The 25,193-nt window shown below is 38.7% G+C and overlaps 2 protein-coding genes across 6 annotated transcripts in view; one reads left to right on the forward strand and one right to left on the reverse strand.

Moving 5' to 3' along the window:
• Nucleotides 1-5,089, reverse strand: part of TXNDC16 (thioredoxin domain containing 16) — a 119,740-nt gene extending 114,651 nt beyond the window's left edge. For 3 of the 5 annotated variants that reach the window (XM_023726187.1, XM_023726188.1, XM_004371090.3), the window contains exon 1: nt 4,831-4,988. The gene's annotated coding sequence lies outside the window, so the exon portion shown is untranslated. The other 2 variants (XM_023726186.1, XM_023726185.1) reach the window with 2 other exon arrangements.
• Nucleotides 5,090-5,669: 580 nt separating this feature from the next.
• The window catches only part of GPR137C (G protein-coupled receptor 137C), a 61,008-nt gene continuing 41,484 nt past the window's right edge, over nt 5,670-25,193 (forward strand). Inside the window, exon 1 of the mRNA XM_004370866.2 lies at nt 5,670-6,116. Within this exon, the coding sequence (XP_004370923.1) occupies nt 5,670-6,116 (447 nt within the window). The remainder of the gene's footprint in view (nt 6,117-25,193) is intronic.

The following is a 25,193-nucleotide window of genomic DNA, read 5'->3' on the forward strand; positions in this document are numbered from 1 at the left end:
ACTGTTTAATGAGAAACTATTTGTTCTATAAACCTTCATCTAAAGTACAATAAAAAAAAAAAGAGAGATGGGAGAGTACTGACATGTCATGGGGTTGGTAACCCATGTCACAAAACAGTATGAGTACTAATTGTTTAATGAGAAGCTAGTTTGTTCTATAAACCTTCATCTCAAGTTCAATAAAATAAATATTTAAAAATATGTATACCATGGCTTGGGTCAGGCACACCTTAGTCCTCAAGATGACATCTTTGTTTTCTAACACTTTAAAGAGGTCTTTTGCAGCAGATTTGTCCAATGCAATCTGTCACATTCATTACTGTTGTTAGGTGCCGTCGAGTCGGTTTCGACTCATAGCAACCCTATGTATATTCATTAGTGTAGTGACGATAGTTCTAGTTCTCCCCTGTCCCCTGCCTACAGTGAAGTTAATCATGACCATCAGGTGACTTGCTCTGGCCAATAAAATGTGAGCAAAAGTGGCATATGTCTCTTTTAGATAAGTTTCAACAGCTAGTGTGTGACATGCCAAGCTTTATTTTCTTCTGTCAGTCACCAGAAATGCTCAAATGGTGGCTGTTCTATCAACACGGGTATTATAGTTATCTGTCCCTACATTAGGAGTCTCTGGGTGATGTAAATAGTTAATATGTTTGGCTGCTAATGAAAAGGTTGGGGGTTAGGGTCCACCAAAACACCTCAGAAGAAAGGCCTGGCAAGCTACTTTAAAAAAATCAGCCACTGAAAACCCTACGGAGCACAGTTCTACTGATACACAGTGGGTCAGAATTGGCTCTACAGCAACTGGGAAAAAAAAAAGTCCCTACATTACCCCATATATTCATCAGGGGTGGAAAACAGGTAACTTATCACATGCCGACTATTACAGAGGTTACCACTACTGAACATTACTCAGAGATCATGGAATTAGAGCTTAACATAATGACTAAATGAGATTTTTGGATTATTTTCAGGGGGAAGGGCCAAGGAAGAACTACATGTAGGAAAGAAAATATTTGTGGATAAGAAAGGTGGACTGTCCAACTGTTTCCAGTTCTCTCTTATACACATTAAAAGTATACTTCCCTATTTCCTTGAATTAGGTATTGCCATGACTTGACTTGGTCAATGAATGTGCAAAGCAACACTGTAACTTCTGAAGCTTTTAGAGCTAATACATGACACATCTTCCCTCTGCTATGATGATTGACAACACTCAAAATGGTACCTTCTCTGTCAGTCCAAGTCCCACGAAGAGGATAACAGGGGGCAAAGCCCCCAGCTGATCTGTAACACACTTGTAGCTTGAACATAAAATAAAACGCTGTTTTAAACCTCTGAAAATTTTGGGATTGTTATTAATTAATAGTATGCCTGGTCTTATTAACAGCTAGAAAGAAAGTGACCTGAACATAAACACATATCCTAGATTTTAAAACAGGATATTTCAGAGAATTCACAGGAAATCGACACAGTTTCGCTGTAGGAAGAGTCTAAAACAGAAGGTGATTCTTAAAAATGCAATTGTCTATAACCACAATAGGTGCCAATTCCAAAAGAACGGGAAAGTCATAGCCAAATGTTTGCCACAGCATGTTTTCCAATACCACACTCACACAACTCCCAACAACGTACAGATTCTTTCCCCTTTGGGCCTGGAAGGGGCCCTCTATTCTTCAGTATAATGTTCCTGACAGAACTGATCAGGGTTAGTATGATGAAATTTCTGTCTTATTCCTAAACTCAAAACAAGTATGCGTGTACAGGTAATTTAAAAGATGGAAAGAACGAATGACATATAACTGAGGACAAATACTAGAGGATAACAAGCACTGTAAGAGAGGATCAGTAAGGCTATATAGCTTGCTAATAAAATGCTAAGGGAAACAAAAGGTTGTTTTGTTCCACACCAGAATACTGAAAAAGCCCTCAGGGAGTGGTGAGGAAGAAGTTATTGTTGTTAGTTGCTGTCCAGTCAGCTCCGACTCATGGCAACCCCATGTACAACAGAACAAAACGTTGCACAGTCCTGCACCATCTTCATGATCAAGGGTAAGTTTGAGTCCACTGTTGCAGCCATTGTGTCAACCCATCTCACTGAGGGTTTCCCTCACCTTTACCTGGCCCTCTACTTTACCAAACATGATGTCCTTCTCCAGAAATCGGTCTCTCCTTATGACATGTCCAAAATAAGCAAGTCTAAGTCTCGGACAATATTCTGTGATCCACGGAACTTTCACTGGCTAATTTTCAGATGTAGATTGCCAGGACATTCTTTCTAGTCTTAGTCTAGAAGCTCCACTGAAACCTGTCCACCATGGGTGACCCTGCTGATATTTGAAATACCAGTGGCAATAGTTTCCAGCATCATAGCAACATGCAGGCCACCACAGTATGACAAACTGTAAGATGGGTGGTGAGAGAAGAAAGTACTTCAAAAGAAAAATACTGGTCTTTGTGCCAGTAAGGGGGGTAGGAGGAATTGCCTTTGGTGTTCCTTAGGTGGATCCAGCACCTCATGGCCCTCATCAGCTAGATCAATCCTATTTTGGAATTAGGTCCTATATACAATAATACTTGGCAAACAGTCCTGTTTTTAAATGTTTGAACAACTACTGTACTAATCTGTTCCTCTAGAACAACAATATTCAACCATTATGCATTTGGACATATTTCAAATTTTAAAATTTTTAGCAGTAAACTATTCTAGAAGACTCTTGGTAAGTTTTCCCTGTATGGGTCTAAAGTCCCCTTATGATTAACCATAAAATTAATGGCTTTCCCTCTCAGGAAAAAGAAGAAATTAACAACTGTAACCATTAAACAAATTATACCAAGATCTGTGGGCACCATTCTCTGGGAAAAGACACGGCATTATTTTGCAACAAATGGGGCATAAAATGCTTACAAAGTTCCCATAAGAACATTCTGTCAAAAATTAGCTTACTTACAGTTCACTGCTGCTACTGAGAACAGCAAGAACCTGCTTACTGAACCAGCCTCAAATAAAATGTTGATTAGACCTCAATACAGCTTATCATTTAAGACCCAAGGGAGGCAAAAAAAAAGAGTCGACTCTCTGCAGTTGAGGCAAAACCCTCTGTCTGCACCATGAAGGAGCAAGTAGGAGGCAATCCAGACTTGCTCTGATACTTAAAAAAAATTAAAAATTAAAAAATTTTCATAAGCAAAGCCCTAACACTTGCGTGGGTACTATGCAGATATTGTTTACTATCACTTTGAATAGAGAACACAGGAGAAATATATTTCCTGGTAAGACCATCCATGACCTAAAGCCTTCATTCACCATGTTCATTATGGAAGACACAAAAACAGGACATGCCAAAATACGGGAGTGACCTGATTTTGACAAGTGCCTAAAATCACATAAATGTGATTTTGTTTAATCAATGTGCTTAAGCACCTGTCTGCAATCAATTACCTCAACTGCTGTCATGAGCACTCTATCCCCTATTTTAATAGAACTATGTACTGCCCTAACCACATTCACTAAGAGTCCATGAGGTGAAGTTTACAAGCTCCAATAAAGGTGAGATCCTTCTCTAAATCACTGATGTTGGACTGTTATTGTTACTTGTTGTCAAGTCAGTTCTGACTCATGCCAACCCCAAGTGTGCAGAGTAGAACTGTTCCACAGGGTTTTCAAGGCTGTGACCTTTCGGAAGCAAATCAACAGGCCTGTCTTTCGAGGTGCTTCTGAGTGGGTTCGAACCACGAATCTTTCAGCTAGTAGTCTAGCGCTTAACCATTTGTGCCACCCAGGTTTAGGCCTATTAACTTCTTACAGGAAGTTGTACGTTATGCTTCACTGAACAGCCTACTTGGCTGAATGTTTCATCTGACATCCCCATAACAGTGCCAGTCCTATACATCCATCATAATGTCAACACACCTATAAAGAATCCAAACCATACTACTATGCGCTGCCTGGGTGAACTACTGTCCTAGAATCTGAAGTACAAAAAGAGATTTTAAAGTTCCCTGTGGAACATTTAGTAGAAAGAAGGGAGTAACACCCATCCTAGGCAAAAGTATTAGTACAAAGGATGGTGAGTTAAGAAAGGATAGGTCTTGGTTTCTGTAGTAAATGTAGCAGTGTCTTTCACAGGGATACTGAACTTAATCTAAGAACACAAATTTCCTCTTCATTTTGCACTACTCTGCTCATTTTATTATCAAACAAAAAAGTCAACAAATTTTATGTGCCAGCCCAATATTCGTTGGGAGATCTATTTATTCCTCACTTATTTACAGCAGTTACATAATGTATCATTTATTTTGCATCTCTGTCAGCCTCAGAGTATACATGCGGAATTTAAGGAGCAGACTATTCCAATTCTCTTGACATTCAAAGACTTACGGTTCTGTTTCTGCCTTTTTTCCTAACTTTCTGCCCTGAGCATCTTCTCAAAATCTAAGTTTCAAATTACCAACTGCCTCCCTACTCACAGATAGCTTCAATAGCCACTTCATCCTGATACCACTCCTCCTGGAGGGACATATCCCGAGGGAGGGAAGGGTTTTTTGAGTTTCGGTTCGCCCCTCTCCTCATTGCAGGGCTCACGTCTGGGACGTAGTATTGTGAAGTCACTGCATCATCTTAACCCTAGAAGCTTTTTCCTGCCGCTCACGCTAGGGAGGGGAAAAAGAAAGAACGAAAGCAAAATGCTCCTTAGGCGGATCCAGAGGCGGGTATGCAGTCCAGCTGGGCGGTGGAGCCCTTGCTGGAGGAAAACCTCCTGGCCTGAATCTGTGTCCCTGAAGGCAGAAATCACATCCCGCGCCTGAAGGACCCGCGCTGCCACCTACCTGCCCGAGACCTCCGTGCAAGACCTGCGGGCAAGGACCCAGGCGGTCGCCGCCGGTGCGCGGCCGACACTTGCCACCACGCGGGAGGCAGAAGGCAGGACAGTGTTCGGCTCGGCAGGGCTTGGCTAGGCCCAGGTCGCCAGACACCAAACAGCGTCGCCTACCTGCGCCTGCGGCTGCGACTCACTAAACGAAATCAGCCTCCTGGGCAAAAACAACCCGAGGCTCCTCCCCCTCCTCGTGTCCCCTACGTGGGGGAGGGGGCTCTCCAGCCAATGGGAAGCGCAAAGGGAGGAGCAAGAGCCACCAGAGGTGACAGGAGACGATAGAAACCTCCGGCCGGCGCTAGCAGGCCGTGCAGTTGCTGGGCCAATCAGCAGCGTGGGTGGGAAGTAAAGGGGAGGAGAAAGCAGGGAAAGTAGGAACCCAATCAGATCTTGGGACACTCGAGCGACGGGTCCTGCGGCCTCTGGCCTTCCGAGTGAGGCTCTCAGGGGGCGTGCCCGCCCGGGCCAATCGGCGCGAGCCCACTGTGCGGAGCGAGCGCCTCAAATGCTCGGGTTTCTCAGCTGATTGTCTCCAGCCGAGAGTTGTTTTTTGCAGCTACGGAGTCGAGCCGCAGCAGGAGGAGCCGAGACCCCAGGGGGGCGGGGAACAGGAGGCGGGGTCGGGGGAGCCGCCGCTGCTCTGCGCGGGGTTCTGGGTCCTGTCACGGCTCTTCCTGGGGTTGGAGGCTGGGGTGGGTGGGGGGTAAGTGGGAAATCCTTCTGCTCTTCGACGGCGGTTCTGAGCCTGGCCCCTTCCTTCCCGCTCTCCCTCGCCCGCCCACCAGTCCTCTCATGAGGGTGACCGTGCCGGGTCCCGCGGCCGCTGCTGCCGCCCCCGCCGCCGGCCGTGAGCCCTTGACGCCCGGCGGAGGCGGTGAGGGTGGAGGCGCCGTCGCTGCTGCCTCAGGCGCCGCGGTGCCGGGCTCGGTGCAGTTGGCGCTGAGCGTCCTGCACGCCCTGCTGTACGCCGCGCTCTTCGCCTTTGCCTACCTGCAGCTGTGGCGGCTGCTCCTGTACCGCGAGCGGCGGCTGAGTTACCAGAGCCTCTGCCTCTTCCTCTGTCTCCTGTGGGCAGCGCTCAGAACCACCCTCTTCTCTGCCGCCTTCTCCCTCAGCGGCTCCCTGCCCCTGCTCCGGCCGCCCGCTCACCTGCACTTCTTCCCGCACTGGCTGCTCTACTGCTTCCCTTCCTGTCTCCAGTTCTCCACTCTCTGTCTCCTCAACCTCTACCTGGCGGAGGTAAGGCGGGAGGACCGACATGCGGCCCCGGGCAGGTGAACGGGCGCGCCTCGATCCTCGGACTGAGGACCGGGGGAGGGGGACAGTGGGAGGCGAACTGGAGAGTAGCCTGGGGGAACAGGCACGCCTGGAGTGTGCACCGATGTTGTCGCCTAAACTTAAGCAGCTGATTGACTCGGTTACTGAGGGAGCTGGGGAGGGGGATCGAGTAAGAGTGTATGTGTTCTGACAACTTAAAACAGCAAAACAACCCTTTGTTCAGTGTTCTGGCCCCCTTAAGGTAAGGCGTTGGTGGCACCAACAAAGTGGCATCGCAAGAAGTAGCAGCCCCGGTAGCTCTGCCGAAGCTGGACTGTGTTGAGGGAGATTGGATGCTGAGGTAGCAGCAGCCCTGCTGAAGCTGGACTGCTGCCAGCCATTACGTCACCAGGCAGAGCTGTTCCTCTGCTATTGTTGCTGCGTTTCTTTTATTAGAAGCTTATATTCCCTCCTGCATCTCCTTTCCTGTGGCTCGATAAGCCTCACACAAATGCCGTTCAATAGTTCCCCAACAGGGTTAATAATAACTAATGCTGAGGGTCAGTATAAGGACCTCCGTAAAAACCCTTTATTTTTGTCCCATTTGCTTCATGCTTTGGCAGTTTATCCTACCTTTTACAGCCTAGTCTTTCTTGGAGCTAGTTAATAGGGAAAATACTAGCTTAACCTGTGCCTATTACAGAAACAAACCACCAAACTGTTTTTTGCAATAACTTGTTTAATAGCTGGAACCTAATCACACCCCCTTTCTCTTTTATGGGAATTGCTGGTTGGATTGCATTGTTCGGTAGCGCTTAGGTATTTGACCCATTTCAAACAGATTTGGGAGTGTAGGGCTGTCAATCGTGTGTCAGCTAGTGGTATTTATGCCACAGTATTTTAAGAACTGCTCAAAAAAAAAAAACCCTTCCCCCCAAAAAATAGCTTGAGGAGGGGAAGAAACAAGGTGACATCATATGCTTAATACTAATATAGAATAATATTGGTCTATGCAGCTAATCTTCTGAAAAGCTTTTGGAAGTGATGAGAATTAACATAGTTCTAAGCAAAAGTAAAAAAAAATGGTACAAATTGAGTGTTTATATTTCTTGCACAAACCAACTCTTCTTCCTTAGAAGATAGGAAATAGACTGTGTAATTTTAAAATCACGCAGTCATAACTTGAGCTTTTTATCACACTAAAAACAGCAGTTGAAAATAAGTGACAGAACTAATTTAACTCTAATTTATTTTCTTTCCCCATCCTCTGGCAGTCCAAGCAATACAATGACAAAAACCCAGACAGTAAGAAGCAGAAATAAAAGACATGAGTAATCGTAAATAATCGTGACATAGTCGTGTAACTGATTTGACTATCTTCTGATCTTCTACATGTTGTTTAAACAGTTATAGCATTTCTATCCTTTATGGTTAAACTGATGCACTGTGTTTTCCCTGCCATCATTTCTGGTAGAAGGATACTTGTGAGCTTTACTCTAGCTTTACCAGTAAACTATTTGCTGTAGAGTCAGGTCCAACCCGTGGCAATCCCATCTGTGTCAGAGTAAAACTCTGCTCCCATAGGGTTTTCAATGGCTGAATTTTTGGAAGTACCGTATTTTTACACACACACGCACACACACACACACACACACACACACACACACACCCGGGTATTTTCGTAAATGCTGACATGCCAATATTTTTTTACATGATTCTATAAAAAAATTAGCATAGTACACTTACAAAAATACCTTGGCCTGGGGGTGTCGTGATTGGCAAGTAAACAAGGTGCACATTATTTGCTAGGCCTTTCTTCCGAGGCGCCTCTGGGTGGACTCAGACCACCGGTCCTTTCAGTTAGCAGCTCATTGACCATTTGCGCCACCCAGGGACTCCATTCCAGGTTTACCCAAAACCAAACCAAACCAAACCTGTTATAGTCATGTCGAAACCAACTCATAGCAACCCTATAGAACAGAGTAGAACTGCCCCATAGAGTTTCCAAGCAGTGGCTGGTAGATTCGAACTGCCAACCTTTTGGTTAGTAGCTGAGCTCTTAACCACTGTGCCACCAGGGCTCCAACTCTATGTTTAGATATAGTAAATTTAACAGAAAGTAACTAGCAAGCCTTATGTCATGAGCATCAGATAACTTGTTTTTCCCCTTTACAATGTGACATGTAAAATCATATTGATGGTTCAGTGTAAAATGGTTGGTGGGCATTTCCTAAAGTGGCCAAACACTCTTTTTTACTTTTTTATTGTATAATATACCGTAAAGTATACAGATCTTAAGTGTGCAACTAGAGGAAATTTTATCATATATTCATTTACCAAAAGCAGCTTAAAATATAGCACATTTCTAGTGCCTTAGAAGATTCCCTTGTCCCCTCCTTATAAATACCTCTTACCACAAGGTAAACACAAAGTGGCTAAACACTATCTGGCTAAAAACTGTTACAATAGAAAAAAAAAAGCAGCTGATATTTAAGCTCAAAATTCTAAAAGTATACTTCTACAGCATAAAATATGCAGAGTATTTAGATTGCGTTTTGAGACTTTTGGTTGCTAATATTCCAAGCTAGTGAGGAATTTAAATATCTAAAAGTCTTGTTAAATGAATCTCATTTATGTGGTGTACTTAAGAAAAGCAATAAAACTGTTAACCTAGAAAATGTAGCTTGGAAAGAAGCTGGGCTAACACTTTTTTCTTTTGCTGTGTCTCTTAAAAGAATCTAAGTTTATCTTTTTATAATCAAACTAACAATTTTAAGACACCTGACTGTACTTAGAAAAATTTTCAATTTTTTTGGAGGACATGTTTAAAAAGAGATATCCTAACCAGAAATCGTTTCCCTATTCATTAGAGAAAATCCAAATGAACCTGTATTTGAAAGAATTTTTTAATTCAAATTTTTATATCAGTTCCAGGTTAACTGGAACTACACTTCCCATGGATCATTTTGAGTTAAAGAAACTTTTCCCAGTGAGTTCGTCATATTAGAGCAAAGTGGTAGGGAACATTTATGTGGTAACAAATACAAAACTTAACTGATGTGCAGTTTTTTGTTGTTGTTAACCAAAAGGCCCTATATCTTTTTTGAGTAGTTGTACTTAACTGCTTACCAATTACTGTGTCTTCATTGTCATGTCAAATACCAATTCCATTTTACTTTTGTTTAAAGTATTTGTTGTATCTGTTTCTCACTAATTGAAAATATTCTAATTTAAGGAGTTAGTTTTAAAGAACCATGGATCTGTATAAAGTAAAGTCAGTAAAAAAAATACTGCTTTGAACATTTTGGTGGGTCTTCTAAAACTCATAAGTTTTCAATAAGTTAAGACTGCCTAAACCACTCTTATTCTTGGTAAGTACACTTGAATGGAATTGAGATAAGGGGAAGTGGCTCCTACTGAAACTCTGAAACAATTAGTCTTTTCAACTTATTATAATTAGCCTCCTGGAAGCAGATAGTTTAAAAAAAAAAACTGTACACTAAAAACGTCTATTGAACTTTTTCTGCTAGGATCAGTAGAACATGTACCTTTACTAGAGACAAGGTGGAAGTCTTTGAACTGATTATCTAATAAAATTGATTCTATCCACCTTTGGAGCTCTGTTGGCTCAGTGGTTAAGAGCTTGGCTGCTAACCAAAAGCTCATCAGTTCAAATCTGCCGTTTGCTCCTTGGAAACCCTATAGAGCAGTTCTACTCTGTCCTATAGGGTAGCTATGAGTCAGAATCGACTCGACGGCATCAAGTTTATCCACCATTAGAACATTTGTTGTTCTTGATGTTGTTAGGTGGCATCAGGTCTATTCTGACTCATAGGGATCCATGCACAACAGAACGAAACATTGCCCAGTCCTGTGCCATCCTCACAATCATTGCTATGTCTGAGCCTACTGTTGCAGCCCCTGTGACAATCCATCTCACTGAGGGTCTCCCTCTTCTTCACCGACCCTCTACCAAGCATAATGTCCTTCTCCAGGGACTTGGTCCCTCCTTATAATATGTCCAAATATGTTAGATGAAGTCTCGCCATCCTTGTTTCTAATGAGCGTTCTGGCTGTACTTCTTCCAAGACAGATTTGTTCGATCTTCTGGCAGTCCATGGTATATTCAGTACTCTTCACCAATACCATAATTCAAAGGCTTCAATTCTTCAGTCTTCCTTATTCATTGTACAGCTTTCTCATGCATATGAGGCAATTGAAAATATAAACTCTTGGGTCAGGCGCACCTCAGTCCTCAAGATGACTGTCTTAGTCATCTAGTGCTGCTGTAACAGAAATTACACAAGTGGATGGCTTTAACAAAGAGAAATTTATTTTCTTACAGTCTAGTAGGCTAGAAGTCCAAATTCAGGATGTCAGCTCCAGGGAAAGGCTTTCTCTCTCTGTTGGCTCTGGAGGAAGGTCATTGTCATCAATCTTCCCCTGGACTAGGAGCTTCTCCACACAGGAAACCCAGGTCCAAAGGACATGCTCTGCTCCCAGCGCTGCTTTCTTGGTGGTATGAGGTCCCCATGTCTCTCTGCTCACTTCTCTCTTTTATATCTTAAAAGAGATTGGCTCAAGACACAATCCAATCTTGTAGATTGAGTCCTGCCTCATTAACATAACTGCTGCCTATCCCACCTCATTAACATCATAGAGGTAAGATTTATAACGCATAGGAAAATCACATCAGATGACAAAATGGTGGACAATCACACAATACTGGGAATCATGGCCTAGCCAAATTGATACACATATTTTTGGAGGACACAATTCAATCCATGACAGTGACATCTTTGCTTTTTAACACTTTAAAGAAGTCTTTTGCAGCAGATTTGCCCAACACAATACATGATCTGATTTCTTGACTGCTGCTTCCATGAGTGTTGATTGTGGATCCAAGTAAAATGAAATCCTTGACAACTTCAATATTTTCTTCATTTATCATGATGTTGCTTATTGGTCCAGTTGTGAGGATTTTTATTTACTTTACGTTGAGGTGTAATCCTTACTAAAGGCTGTAGTCTTTGATTTTCGTCAGTAAGTGCTTCAAATCTTCTTCACTTTCAGCAAGCAAGTTTGTGTCATCTGCATGTTGCCGGTCGTTAATGAGTCTTCCTCCAATCCTGATGTTGTGTTTTTCTTCATATAGTCCAGCTTCTTGTATTATTTGCTCAGCATACAGACTGAAAAAGTATGATGAAAGAATACAACCCTAACATACACCTTTCCTGGTTTTAAACCACTCAGTATCCCCTAGTTCTGTTCAAACAACTGCCTCTTGGTCTATTAGAACATTTAAAAGTACTTAAAATGACAATTGATATTATACTATCTTTGGAGTGTTGTGATGCATACCAAAATCAATGAGTTCATCTTTGAGGTTCATATTGACATTTTTTTCTTGCAGTTCTGTAACATGAGTGCCAGTTGCTTAATTAGGATAAAATACAGTGACTTAATCACAATGCCAATAGAACTAGGAAAAAATCTTAACTCTTACATTCATAGATGCTATCATTGTCCCTGCCAATGGATGTATTCTTCCAAATATTGATGGCACATCAAACAACATGCAGTTCAGTTTACGGGAACATTGGTTTTGTTATGTTCAGAAGTATTCCATTTTACTTTTAATGCAAAAGAAGAGCAAAAAAAAAAATTGTATAACTTTCAAAGTGGGAGGGGTAAAAATGTGGGTGGTAGAGTGGGGGTAGAATTCACCCAGAATAGAGTAACAATTTTTTTTAAATGAGAGAGGTTGAATTAACAAAGTACAAAAGTTAAAAAAATGTTTTGGTCAATATTATAAACTTAAGACTCTGGCATAAAGAAAACCTGTCATACTGCATTAAAAAATTGCAGCTATATGCTATTTACAAGAGACACTCCTAAAACAAGGGCATAAATGATGAGAGTAAAAGCAGGGGGAAATTATGTATCATGCCATGCTAACCAAAAGAAAGAAAAAGTTAACAAAACTTCAAGGAGAAATTGACAAATCTAATGTTTTATAAGAAGAGTTTAGCATACATCATTGACAGATCAAACAGACAAAATAAGATCAAACAGATCAATAATAAATACAAAGAAATAGTCATATATAGAACACTGTCCAACAAGAGGGTATACTTTATGAACACTTGGAGAACTTTTTTTTTAAGTTAACCACATATTATAGCATAAAGCAAGACTCAACAAATTACAGGCAGTGAGACATAGTGATTGAGAGTGCATCTCAATCATCCACAGCTATGTGACCTTGGACAAATTACTCAACTTCTGTGTGCCTATTACCCCATTTCTAAAACTGTGATTAGTAATAATGGCAACGGTAACGGACTGTTGTGAGGACTAAATGATACTAAATCAGGCAAAGATATTATGAAAAATTATCACAAATATCTGTCATGAACATACATGCCAAAATCCTTAGCAAATCAAATAAAAAATATATAAAAGCATAACATAATGTAACCAGGTAGGATTTATCCCAAGAAAATTACATTGTTTAACATTAAAAGATCAATGTAATAATATTTGCAGTACAAAGGAGAACACCATATGATCATCTCAATAGATAGAGAAAAAATAATTTGACAAAATTTAACACCCACTCATGATTTAAAAAAAAAACAAACTTTTAATAAACTAGGAATAGAATGTACATTCCTAAATTTGGTAAAGAACATCTATGAAAAACCTACAGCAGACATTATAGTTATAAAAGGGTGAAAGCTTACTGCCTAGGACAGGAACAAGCACTTTACTTCAAAATTGTGCCAGAGGTCCTAGCCATTGCAATAAGGCAAGAAAAATAAAGGTATAAAAATTGGAAAGAACCAGCAATTCCACTACTAGGTATATACCCAAATGACCTGAAAGCAGGGACTCAAACAGGCACTTGTACAGCAAGGTTCATTGCAGCGTTGTTCACAATAGCCAAAAGGTGAAAACAACCCAAGTGTCCTTCAACAGAATAATGGCTAAATGAAATATCTATACATACAATGGAATATTATACAATCATAAAGAAGTTCTGATACATGCTATGATATGGATGAACCTTGAAAACGTGCTGAATGAAATAAGTCAAACACAGAAGGACATATATTGTATGATCCCACTTATATGAAATAACTGTAATAGGCAAATGCATAGAAACAAAAGTTTATTAATGATTACTAGGGGCTGTGGGGAGGGGAGAATGGGGAGCTATCGCTTAAGGAGGACTAAGTTTCTGCTTAGGATTATGAAAAAAACATCGAAATAGACAGTGGTGGCAGTTGCACAATATGGTGAATGTAATGTCACTGAACTGTACACTTAAAAAATTGTTAAAATGGCAAATTTTATGTTACATATGTATTTTCCTATAATTTTTTTTTAAATTTGGAAAGAGAAAATTGTCCCCATTTGTAAATTAGATGATTCACCAGGTAGAAAATCCTAATTACAAATAACTACTAGAGCTAATACATAAATTTACTAAGTTTGCAAGATCTAATTGTATTTTTATACACTGGCAGAAAAAAATTGGAAATGAAATACAAAACCAATTCCATTTATAACAGTGTCAAAAATTTAAATACCTAGAAATAAATGTAATAAGAGATATGCAAGACCTCTACAATGAAAACTATAAAACATTGCTGATATTAAAGAAGGCCTAAGTAAATAGAAAAATATACCTTATTCAAGAATTGGAAGACTCATTATGTTTGAGATGTCATTTCTCCTCAAATTGACCTGTAGATTCAATGCAATCCCTATTAAAATCTGAGCAGAATTTTTTGGTAGCAATTTCCAAAATGTTTTAAAAATGTATGTGGAGATGCAAAGGACTTACAGCACCTGAAACAATTTTGAAAAAAGTACAAAATTGGAAGATCACACTACCTAATTTCAAGATAATAGTAATCAAGGCAATACTGGGGAATCAAGTAATCAAGTAATACTGGGGAAAATATAGATAGTTAGACCAATGGAGCAGAATAAAGAATCCAGGCGTATATACTCAATTGGTTTTTGACAAAAGTGCCAAGGTAATTCAGTAGGGAAGGGAAGTTTTTCAGCAAATGATGCTGGAATAATTGGGTATCGTATGGGAGAAAATGAACATTGATTCTTACCTCATACCATATATAAAAATTAACATAGACTTAAATGTAAAAGCTAAAACTTCTAAAACAGGAGAAAATCTTTATGATCTTGGACGAAGCAAAGATTTCATAGATAGGAAACAAAAAGCTTAAACCATTTTAAAAATTGACAAATGAGATTTTATCGAAGTTAACATTTATTTTTGAAAGACAAGAAAAAGTCAAGTCATAGACTGAGAGAAAATATTTGCAGCAGATATATCTGGCAAAAACACTTATATTTAGAGGTCTTACAATTCAATAAGACAATCCAATACAAATGGTTGAAAGATTTGAACAGACACTTCACAAAAGAAGATATATAAATTTCCAAGAAGCACATGAAAAGATGCTCAAGATCATTAATCATCAGGAAAAAGAAAATTACAACCACAATGAGATACTACTATACATCCAGTAGAAAGACTAAGGAGACTGACCATACCTAGCACTGGCAAAAATGTGAATTAATAGGAACTCATACACTGATTGTGGGAATGTAAAATTTTACAACCAGTCTGGGAAATAGTTTGGCAGTTTTTAAAAAGTAAAACACACCTGTCATAAACTCTAGCCGTTACACTCCTAGGTATTTACCCAAGCGATATAAAAACACATGTCCAAAAAAACTTAAATATGAATGTTCATGATAGCTTTATTCACAATAGCCCACAACTGAAACTAACCCAAATGTCCATCTAAAGTGAATGCATAAACAAAGTAAGCGGTTAAGAGCACGGCTGCTAACCAAAAGTTGAGCAGTTCAAATCCACTATTTGCTCCTTGGAAACTCTATGGAGTGGTTCCACTCTGTGCTATACGGTCACTATGAGTTGGAATTGACTCGACAGCAGTAGATCTTTCCTTCATGCAAAGGAATACCACTAAGCAGTTAAAAAAAAAAAAGAACAAGCTACTGATAGACATAACAACATGAATTCAATATTAGTATGCTGAATTAAAGAAGCCAGAAAAAAAAAAACTCACTATGTAATTCCATTTGTATTAAAATTTAGAAAATGCAAACTAGCCTATAGTTACAAAAATGGATTACCAGTGGCCTGGGGCAGAAGGAGGGTTGTACTACAAAGGGGCAAGATGGATAAGAGTGTGGAAATACTCCGTATTTGATTGTAGTGGTGGTTTCATGGGTGTATACATCTACCAAAACTCATCAAATTATATATCCTAAATGGATACGGTTTATTGTACATAAATTATACCTCAATGAAATTGATCCAAAACAAACGAAAGTACTGAACTCTGTTTACAAATGAAGGATAAAATCTAAACTAGGGAACAAATTGTAAAAAGTGTAGCTCCACCACTTACCTTCTCAGTGACCTTGGGTAAATTACTTAACTTCTTTGTGCCACTTATAAAAATGAGAAGAACAGTAGTACCTACCTTAGAATTATTGTGGGAATTAAATTATATAATTAACATAAACTCTTTAGAGTGGTGCATGGCATAAAGTCTTGATTGTTAGCTATTATTCAGTTCCAAAAAAATTGAGATTTCTTAGACTACATTCTCTCACCCCCATAGCATTAAGTTAGAATTTAGTAACAAAAATAACATGTAAAAGTATACTTGCAAATTTCTGAAACACTTATAATCACATGGGTAAAGGAATAAATCATAATAGAAATTTAGAAAATGCTTAGAATATCTTGATAAAACTACTACAGATCAGAACTTGAATGATACAGCTAAATTGGCGTGTAGAAGCAAATTTAGAACCTTAAGTGTTTATGTTAGAGGAGCTTGAAATTTAACAAGCTAAGCATTCGATTTATTTTAGAAGAAGAACCACAGAATAAACCCAGAGGAAAGAGATGAATATAGAAATTAATAAAATAGAAAACATACAATAAACAGGTTTGACAAAGCCAAAAGCTACTTCATACCTTTCTTCAAAATCAAACTTCTTCAGAGGTGATTATACACAAGCTCACCATTTTCTCACTTCTCCAGCCATTCTAATCTGGCTTTTCTCCATCACTCTGCCAAAATAACTGTTGCCTAAGGCTTACAGTGGCCTTCATGTCAACAGGCTTATTAGGCATTTTTCAATCCTCACCCAAATTGATCTCTCAGCAGCATATAACATCATATCTTTCTCTTTAACACTGTCTTCATTGGCTTCCAAAATAACACTCTCCTGTTTTTTTTTTTACTACCTTGTTAGCTTCTCTTCAGGACCCTCTGCCTCTGCCTTGCCATGTGAGGTTGATGTTTCTCAAGGCTTAGGCCTAGACCCTCTCTTCTTCCCAAGTGATCTCATCCAAATCCATCATTCCACTTAAAAGCAGATGACTCATGTATCTATGATTCTAAGAGACTGCTCCTCTGAGTTCTGTTTGTCTTTATCCTACATCTATTTGACATTTCCTCCAGCATATCTGCAGCACTCAGATCCAACATGTCCCAAACTGAGCTCATGATCTTTCCTACTGACTTTCATTCTGTATCTATCTCTCCCCAAAACTGGTCCTCCACTTTGGTTCCCCATTTTAGTGAATAACACTACTATTCATCCATTTATACAATTCAGAAACCTGAGTCGTTCTTGATGCTGCCTTCTCCCTCATTCCTCACATTCATTCCATCACCAAATGCTTTCTGTGTTACTTCCTAACATCTCGTAAGTCCATTCATTTCTCCCCACCCACAATGCCTGGTCCAAGTTACTACCATGTAGGTCCCTGACTGGTACAGTTTGTGCTTCACTACTAACCTAAAAGTTGGTGATTCGAACCTACTCAGCCACTCCACAGGAGAAAGGCCTGGCAATCTGCTTCCATAAAGATTACATCCAAGAAGATCCTATGGAGCAGTTCTACTGTGTCACATGGGTCGCCATGAGTCAGAATCAACCCAACAGCAGCATGTTTGGTTTTGTTTATTGCCTAGTCTACTGCAGTAGCCTCCTGATTGATGTGTCTGTATCTGGCCCCTACAGGCATAAAGTCTCCACACTATATAGCCAGAGTTATACTTTTTAAACAAAAATCTTATTGTCTGATTGTAAAAGCCCGACCCTCAGATTCCTCCAAGGACTCTGGTTGCTCTTAGGATAAGGACAAACTCTTTTACACATACTACAAGGCAGTTTATGGTTCCAGCCTCATCTCAGACTATGTTCCTCGTTATTCTTTGCCACTCCAGCCACACTTACTGTTCTTTCAGTCCTTTGTACTTGCCATTTCCCTTCTGTCACAGAGCCTTTCCATATGCTTTACCCTCTGCCTAGAAAGTGTTTCCTCTTTCTTCGTTTAGTTAACTCTCAGCTCCAGGGTAACACATCTTCAGGTAAGTGTTCACCCATCTATCCAACTAGATCAGATTCCAAAATTACAGACTCACAGAGCAGTATGTTCCTCTCCTTCATATCATTTGCACAGTTACAATTTTATATTTGTTTGAGCATATTAGACTGTAAATTCTATAGGAGTAGAGACCAAGTCTATTCTTGCTGTACACCTAGTACCTAATTTAATACCTGACATGTATTAGGTATTCAGTATTTATTTATTGAATTAATGAATTCCTTGTTCACCATAGCCCAAATATCCTGGGGTGGAGGAATCCCTGAACGTGTAATTTCACAGCCTAGAGCTTTCTCTACCCATCTTCCTTTCTTTTTTCCCACTTATCCATCCCGTCCCCTCCAAAAAAAAGTGGTTTCTTTAAAACAGGGGTCCCAAACTCAAATGCCTCTAGGGACCTGGATACTACCGTCTGAGAGGTAGCAGGGAACAGTGATGACTGTGGAGAATTGGAAAGCACATGCTATATCTAAAGAGAACAGCCCCATTAATTCATTTCCAGCTATGAAATGGGATTGCCAAATCATCTGATATTTCAAAAGAAATAAAAAATTTGGATTTTTTTTTTTACATGGAAATCTATTGCTTTTTAAACAATGATAGAGAAGTCAAATATTTTTTCAAATACTACTGGCTAACATGTCCCTGTTCAGACAGCTTTTCATTTGGAGCCCTGGTGGCGCCAGTGGTTAAGCATTTGGCTGCTAACCAAAAAGGTCGGCAGTTCAAGTCCACCACCCACTCCTTGGAAACCCTATGGTGCATTTCTTCTCTGTCCTGTAGAGTCACTATGAGTCGGAATCAACTCCATGGCAACGGGTTTTTGTTTTTGTTTTTGTTTTTTTTTGGTTTTGTAGGCTATCACTGGATAAGCCAAGAAAAACATTTCTGTGGGCCAAACCCAACCCATGGGCTAGTGATTTGTATTTTCTCCTCTTTCTCTTCCTTTTTCATCTTCTTCTGTATTATCTTCTTTAAAGGAATAAAACAAGTGAACAATTCTTATCTTTATAGTTTTCATATAACAAAACTCAGTTATATTTAATACCTATCAAAGTTAGTTAAAATGAACTACAAGTAATTTATACCTTAACTTATGGGAAAATTATGATGTTATAACTGACCAAATGTAAAGAAAATACCGTATGTCACGTGATATACCGTAGATGCCTGCCTTCAACTACACTATACATTGCTTTAGGTCGGCCACTATTTTATGTTTATTTGGGGGGAAATTTTGTGTGACCTTCAGCACCTAGCCCTGTTATGTCTATAGTCAAAGCTTAATGACTTGGGTGGCTGAGCAAATTAGTGGCAAAAGTAAGAGTTTATTAGAAAAGTTTCATTCTTTCCATCTCTACAAACAAAATCAGAATTTCTAACTGAGCAATGTGGAACTTTTCATCTAGTTGGTTTTAAATAAAGACAGACTTAAAGATTAAGTATTCTTGTAATATTATTTTAACTTTATTGAAGGATCTGTTTCAGATAGTATAATTTCATCAGTAGCCCTGAATTAGACATCCAGAAACCCGAGTTCTAGTCGAAGTTCTACTGTACCTGGATAATTGATATTTGCCAAAATGTTACTTTTCTGGGCCAGTTGTTTAATTTGTAAGGTACTTAGTCTCAGTGATATCCCAGACCCCTTTAATTCTAATAGTCTGACAATAATAAAGCAGTCTGGATTATAAAGTTTTTTTTGATCTATATATATATATGTTTGTACTTTTATTCACTAGTTCTAAGATCTAATACATTGTAAATTCTATCTGTGAAATATGAATGCCAGTTAAATAAACTTACACATATGTTAAAAGTAATCAAAATTTATTTAGGAAATGAGGATCATCTCCTTTCTCAGATAAGATGTAGCTGAATATTTCAAAGCTACATGTTGTAATTTTTACAAAAATTCAGTTACTGCATAGCTGCCATTTTTCTTTAGCATATTGATTACACTCTACAATTTGTTTTCCCAGCCTTCAGTTTCACAGAGTAAAAATGCTTAAGTAATTTTTTCTCAAACTTTTGTGTTCTTTCCTCAGCTACTGTGTAGAACTCTTTCCAAAATCTGATCCAATCATTTGGACTATTTTGAGGTAATGTGAGGAGTCCCTGTGTAGTACAAATGGTTAAGCACTTGACTACTAGCCCAAAGGTTGGTGGTTAGAACCCATCCAGAGGTACCTTGGAAGGCAGGCCTGGCAATCTGCTTCCAAAAGGTCACAGCCTTGAAAACTCTATAAAGCAGTTGTACTCTGCACACATGGGGTGACCATGAGTTGAATCAACTTGATGGCAACTAACAACACCAACAGTGTATTCTAGGGAAGATAGGAACTTTTACTCCTTCACAGCCTGACTTCAGGTTCTCTCTTTGGACAGGAGCCCCTCACGTCCTTTCTCTTACTTTCCAAGGACTTCTATAGAAGAGAGAATTCAATGTGAGGACTGAGGAGATTGAGTACCTACTTGGCTTTTTTTTTTTTTTTTTAAATCTCTTTTGGAAAGGACAAGACTTATAAGAGCATGTAACGCAGACCTGACAGCAATAAGTTAAGTCAGGATGGAGAGAACATATTGTCTTGGCAGTAGCAGGAAATCCTTTTGTCTTCCAAATTGAAAAAGTGATGTGATTACCTGCTGGGAGCATTACACATAGCACTGATCTTGAAATGAGTTAACAGGCTATAGTCAACCATGGTGAGAGGCACCTACATTTCTAAATAGGTTCTGGATTTTTCAAATTTTGTCAACTGGAGGCTGTAGGGGTACAGTTAGAACATTAACAGGGAGGCATATGGTATTTAAGAACTTGGGTGCTGGAGCCCTGTTCCTTAGACCCTTGCTAACTGTATGACCTTGAGCAAGTTACTTCTCTGTATCATAGTTTCCCCATCTGTAAAATGGAGATAATTATGTCTACTTCATAGGGTTGTGAAGATTAAATGAAAAACTACTTTTAAAAGTCCTGAGAGTAGTGCCTGGAGCATAGTAAGATTCACATATTAGCCATTATTATTATTTTAATCAGAAAATGAAAAAGGTAAAGAGAAAAAGAAATAAGAACATCTCTAAGATTTCCCTCTGTCTGACTTCTTTCATACACATAACCTTTAGGCAATATAATGTTCACTTTCTGTAATTTATGGTAATATACGTGATGGAATTATTTCCTACTATATGATTAAGATAGGTTGGTAGGCATTATCCCCATTTTTCAGATGATGAATTGAGGCCATGGACTTGTCCTAAACCACACTAAAAATTACAAGGGTTGGAAGTCAGGTCTTTTGACTGCGCTGATGCCTTTTCTATCATACCATCGAATCAGCAAGTTTTAAGTTAATGTGAGTGATTATCATCAGTGATTACGTTCAAACTATTATTGTCCTTAAAAAATCAAGATGAAAGCAAAGTAAGCAGCATTCCTTCTGCTTCTTTCTGTTACTTCTTCTCATATATTCTGCTCTTTTTTCTCTACCATTATCAATCAGACTGTTATTCTCCAGTGAATCTATCTTTAATTTTAATGAAGTCCAACTTATCAATTTTTTCCCATAGGTCATGGTTTTGTTGTATCTAAAACTTATTGCCAAACCCACGATTACTTAGATTTTCTTCTATGTTATCTTCTAGAAGTTATAAAATGTTGTATATTACAATTAGATAAATTTTTGTAAAAGATGTAAGGTCTATATCTAAATTTTGCATGTGGATGTCCAGCTGTTCCAGCACCACTTATTGAAAAGACTATCCTTTCTCTATTGAATTGACTTTGCTCATTTGTCAAAAATTAGTTGGTTATGTTTGTGTGGGTCTATTTCTGAGTTCTGTATTCTGTTTCATTTGTCTGTTTGTCTATTCTTTCTCCAATACCTCATTGTCTTGATCACTGTAGCTTTATAGTAAGTCTTGAGGTTGGATAGTGTCAGTCCTCAAACTTTGTTCTGCTTCAGCATTGTGTTGGCTATTCTGGGTCTTTGCCTTCCCATATAAACTTTAGAATCAGTTTGTTAATATCCAAAAAAAAATAATAACTTGCTGAGATTTTCATTGGTATTGCATTGAATCTGTAGATCAAGTTGGGAAGAATTGACATCTTAATAATAATCTACCACGAAAATGAAATATCTCTCCATTTAATCATATCTTCTTTCATTTCTTTCTTCAGTTTTGTAGTTTTCCTCATATAGATCTTGTACATATTTTGTTAGATTTATGCGTAAGTGTTTAAAATTTTTGGTGCTAATGTGAATGGTGTTGTGTCTGTAATTTTAAATTCCAGTTGCTTATTGTTGGTATATAGGAAATCAATTGACTTTTGTATATTAACCTTGTATCCTGCAACTTTGCTTTAATTGCTTATTAGTTCTAGGAGTGTTTTTGGTCTATTCTTCAGGATTTTCTACATAGACAGTCATGTTATCTGTGAACAAAGACAGTTTTATTTTTTCCTTCGCATGTTGCTATCTTTGTAAAAAGCAATTCTACTATCTTCCTAGTTCAAAAAACATGAAAAATCAGTAAAATGCAATGGAGTGTTTAGTGTAGGAGAAACTTTTGTAAGGATAGCACAGTTTCAGCAAAAATTCAATTCAAATCAGATTCCTAAGGAGCCTAAATCTATAATATATGAGATTGTTCAGAAATAAGTTCTGTATATGCCTCAAACATAAGATATGTTAATTTTCTTCAATGAACTGTCCATAGTAAACTAATGAACAGTCCATAATAGTCAGTTAATTTCATGGTAATTTTTAACAGTGAAAGCTCACATATTTTTCTTCTCAGCCATAAAATTAGTACCTAACCCTTGGACACCCTTTTAGCTCAGTAATGAAGTCATTCTCGAGGTTCACCCTTCAGCTAAAGATTAGACAGGCTCATAAAACAAAACTGCACTAATGAGGCACAGCAGTCCAGGGACAAGGACTAGAATGCAGGAGGGGACAAGAAAGCTGGTGATAGGGAACCCAAGGTTGAGAAGGGACGGTGTTGACATGTTGTGGGGTTGTTAACCATTGTCATAGAGCAATATGTGTACTAACTGTTTAATGAGAAACTATTTGTTCTGTAAACCTTTATCTAAAGTACAAAAAAAAAAAACAATTATCTATGTGAAATCAAATTGACAACAGCAACTCAAAAGGTTTGATGGGAAGCCTAGGGGAGAGTGAGTTGAAGATAATGGTGATGGAATAATTTGGAAAACGATAGTGAGAATAGCACAACTGGAGGAATGTAATCAATGTCACTGAGTTGTACATGTAGAAATTTTTGAAATGGTGTATCTTTGGCTATGTATATTTTCACCAAAAAGAAGATCCTGCAAGGTCAAGAAGGGAGAGTGTTGACATGTCGTGGGGTTGTTAACTAATGTCATAAAACAATATGTGTACTGACTGTTTAATGAGAAACTATTTGTTCTGTAAACCTTCATCTAAAGTACAATAAAAAAAAAAAGAGACCAGATAGGTACATCAGCCCAGGGGCAAAGACTAGAAGGCAGGAGGGGACGGGAAAGCTGGTCATAGGGAACCCAAGGTCAAGAAGGGAAGAGTGTTGACATGTCATGGGATTGGCAACCAATGTCACAAAACAATATGTGTACTAATTGTTTAATGAGAAGCTAGTTTGTTCTGTGAACTTTCATCTGAAGTATGACAAAAAAAAGAAATAATTCTGCTTTGTTAAACCAAAAAAAGAAAAAATTGGTATCCAATTCCTGAATAATTTAGTCATTTATGTTTTTGTTAAATTTCTAGTTAAGTAAAGGACATGGTAGAGGTACCTGATAGTCCTCAAAACAACACAAAATGTGAGTGTTAAACTGCTTCTATGTCATTACATTTTACTAAACAGATGATTGGTTTCTGAATATATTTTCTTGGACATGTTGTGCAAATCTTGAACAACTAATAACTAGTTGCTATGACATTTAGATGAAGCTACCATTAATAAATACAGATAAAGCAGTATTTGTCACCTTGGAAGATTTGTGGATTAGGGCATTAACTTGAACTATACTAACTAAAAGGAGCCCTGGTTGCACAATGGTTAGGCGCTCGACTGCTAACTTAAAGATTGGCAGTTTGAACACACCAGCGCCTCCATGGGGGAAAAGACCTGGCAGTCTGTTCCTGTAAAGATTAACGAAAAAAACCAAACCAAACTCGTTGCCCTCAAGTCGATTCAGACTCATAGTGACCCTATAAGGACAGAGTAGAACTGCCCCACAGGGCTTCCAGTGAGTGCCTGGTGGATTCAAACTGCCAACCTTTTGGTTAGCAGCTGTAGCTTTTAACCACTACACCACCAGGCTTTCCCCATAAAGAACACAGGCTGGTAAACCCTATGGGGCAGTTCTACTCTGTCATATAAAGTCACTATGAGTTGGAATCGACTCAACAGCTCACAACAACAGCAAATCTAAATGTACAAAAATATTTAAGAAAACCAGAATCCCTATGAGCTTCGAATGAGGAGTCAGAACATCTGGGTTTTAATACTGATTCAGTTTCCTTTTTGTTCCTTGACAATCCACTTAATCTCTAAAGCTCAACTTTGTCATCATAAAATTTATTCAACTAAATCTCTTAAGATTTCTTTCCAACATATAATATGACAGTAGAAAAATCATGACATCTGGGATTGCTGGTTAGAGTGGCAAGTCAAATATACTCATCTAATTTTGCTTGTTTCCAAAACCCACTAAAACTATAATAATGAGATTTTTTTGAAAATTTTATTGTGAAATATAAATGTATGTCTGTGTGTTTGTGTGTGTAAAGCATATATAAAGTTAAAGAGTTTTTTAAAAATCCCTGTACCCAACACCCAGGTAAAAGGAGGTAAAATGTTATCATTACCAGTACCTTAGAAGTTTCTTTTTGTCTTTTCCCATTCACATTCCCTAATCTCACCTCCCCACCTACAAATATTTTTGTATTCATTATTTCAGTATTTTTCCTTAGTTTTTACAAACTATATGTCCCTAAAAATACATTGTTTAGTTTTGAAAACAGAATAGCAACCACAATTCTGTGTGTGTGAGGAAAGGGCAGTGATGTCACTATTAGGCGAGGGCTTCCAGGAAAAGATGTGCTAAACCAAGTGTCTGGATCATAGAATGGCTTCAGCTTCTCTGAGAGTTTATAAGAGCCCTTCTGAGGAAGTCAGTGGGCAAGGCCGTGAGTGAGAACTAGGAAACACAGGCCTTACTGTGTCTGGGACATCTAGCAGGAACATAGACAAAGGAGTAGGCTTCTCTGAACTCTCTGCTCCTAAGCTAGCTGACCATGGTTCAGGAGTTAGTCTTCTCTACAGTGATGTGTTATATATCTTCAGCTAATCCTGGCAGCAGGACAGAAAGAAAGCAGTACCTTCAATGATTAAGATAAATCAGGTACAGATAAGACTCTGCATGAGATTCATCTAGTCATTCTTTCCTCAGATCAAAAAGATGGTACAATGACAGTGAGGATCTTTGTGATGAGAACTCTTAATAAGTCTATTTCTTGCATCATGCTGCTTGTATCTATACTGATTGTCCTTGAATCTCCCTTCACCTTTCTTTT

This window comes from Trichechus manatus, unplaced genomic scaffold (genome assembly GCF_000243295.1).
Source record: "Trichechus manatus latirostris isolate Lorelei unplaced genomic scaffold, TriManLat1.0 scaffold00010, whole genome shotgun sequence".
Lineage (NCBI taxonomy): Eukaryota > Metazoa > Chordata > Mammalia > Sirenia > Trichechidae > Trichechus > Trichechus manatus.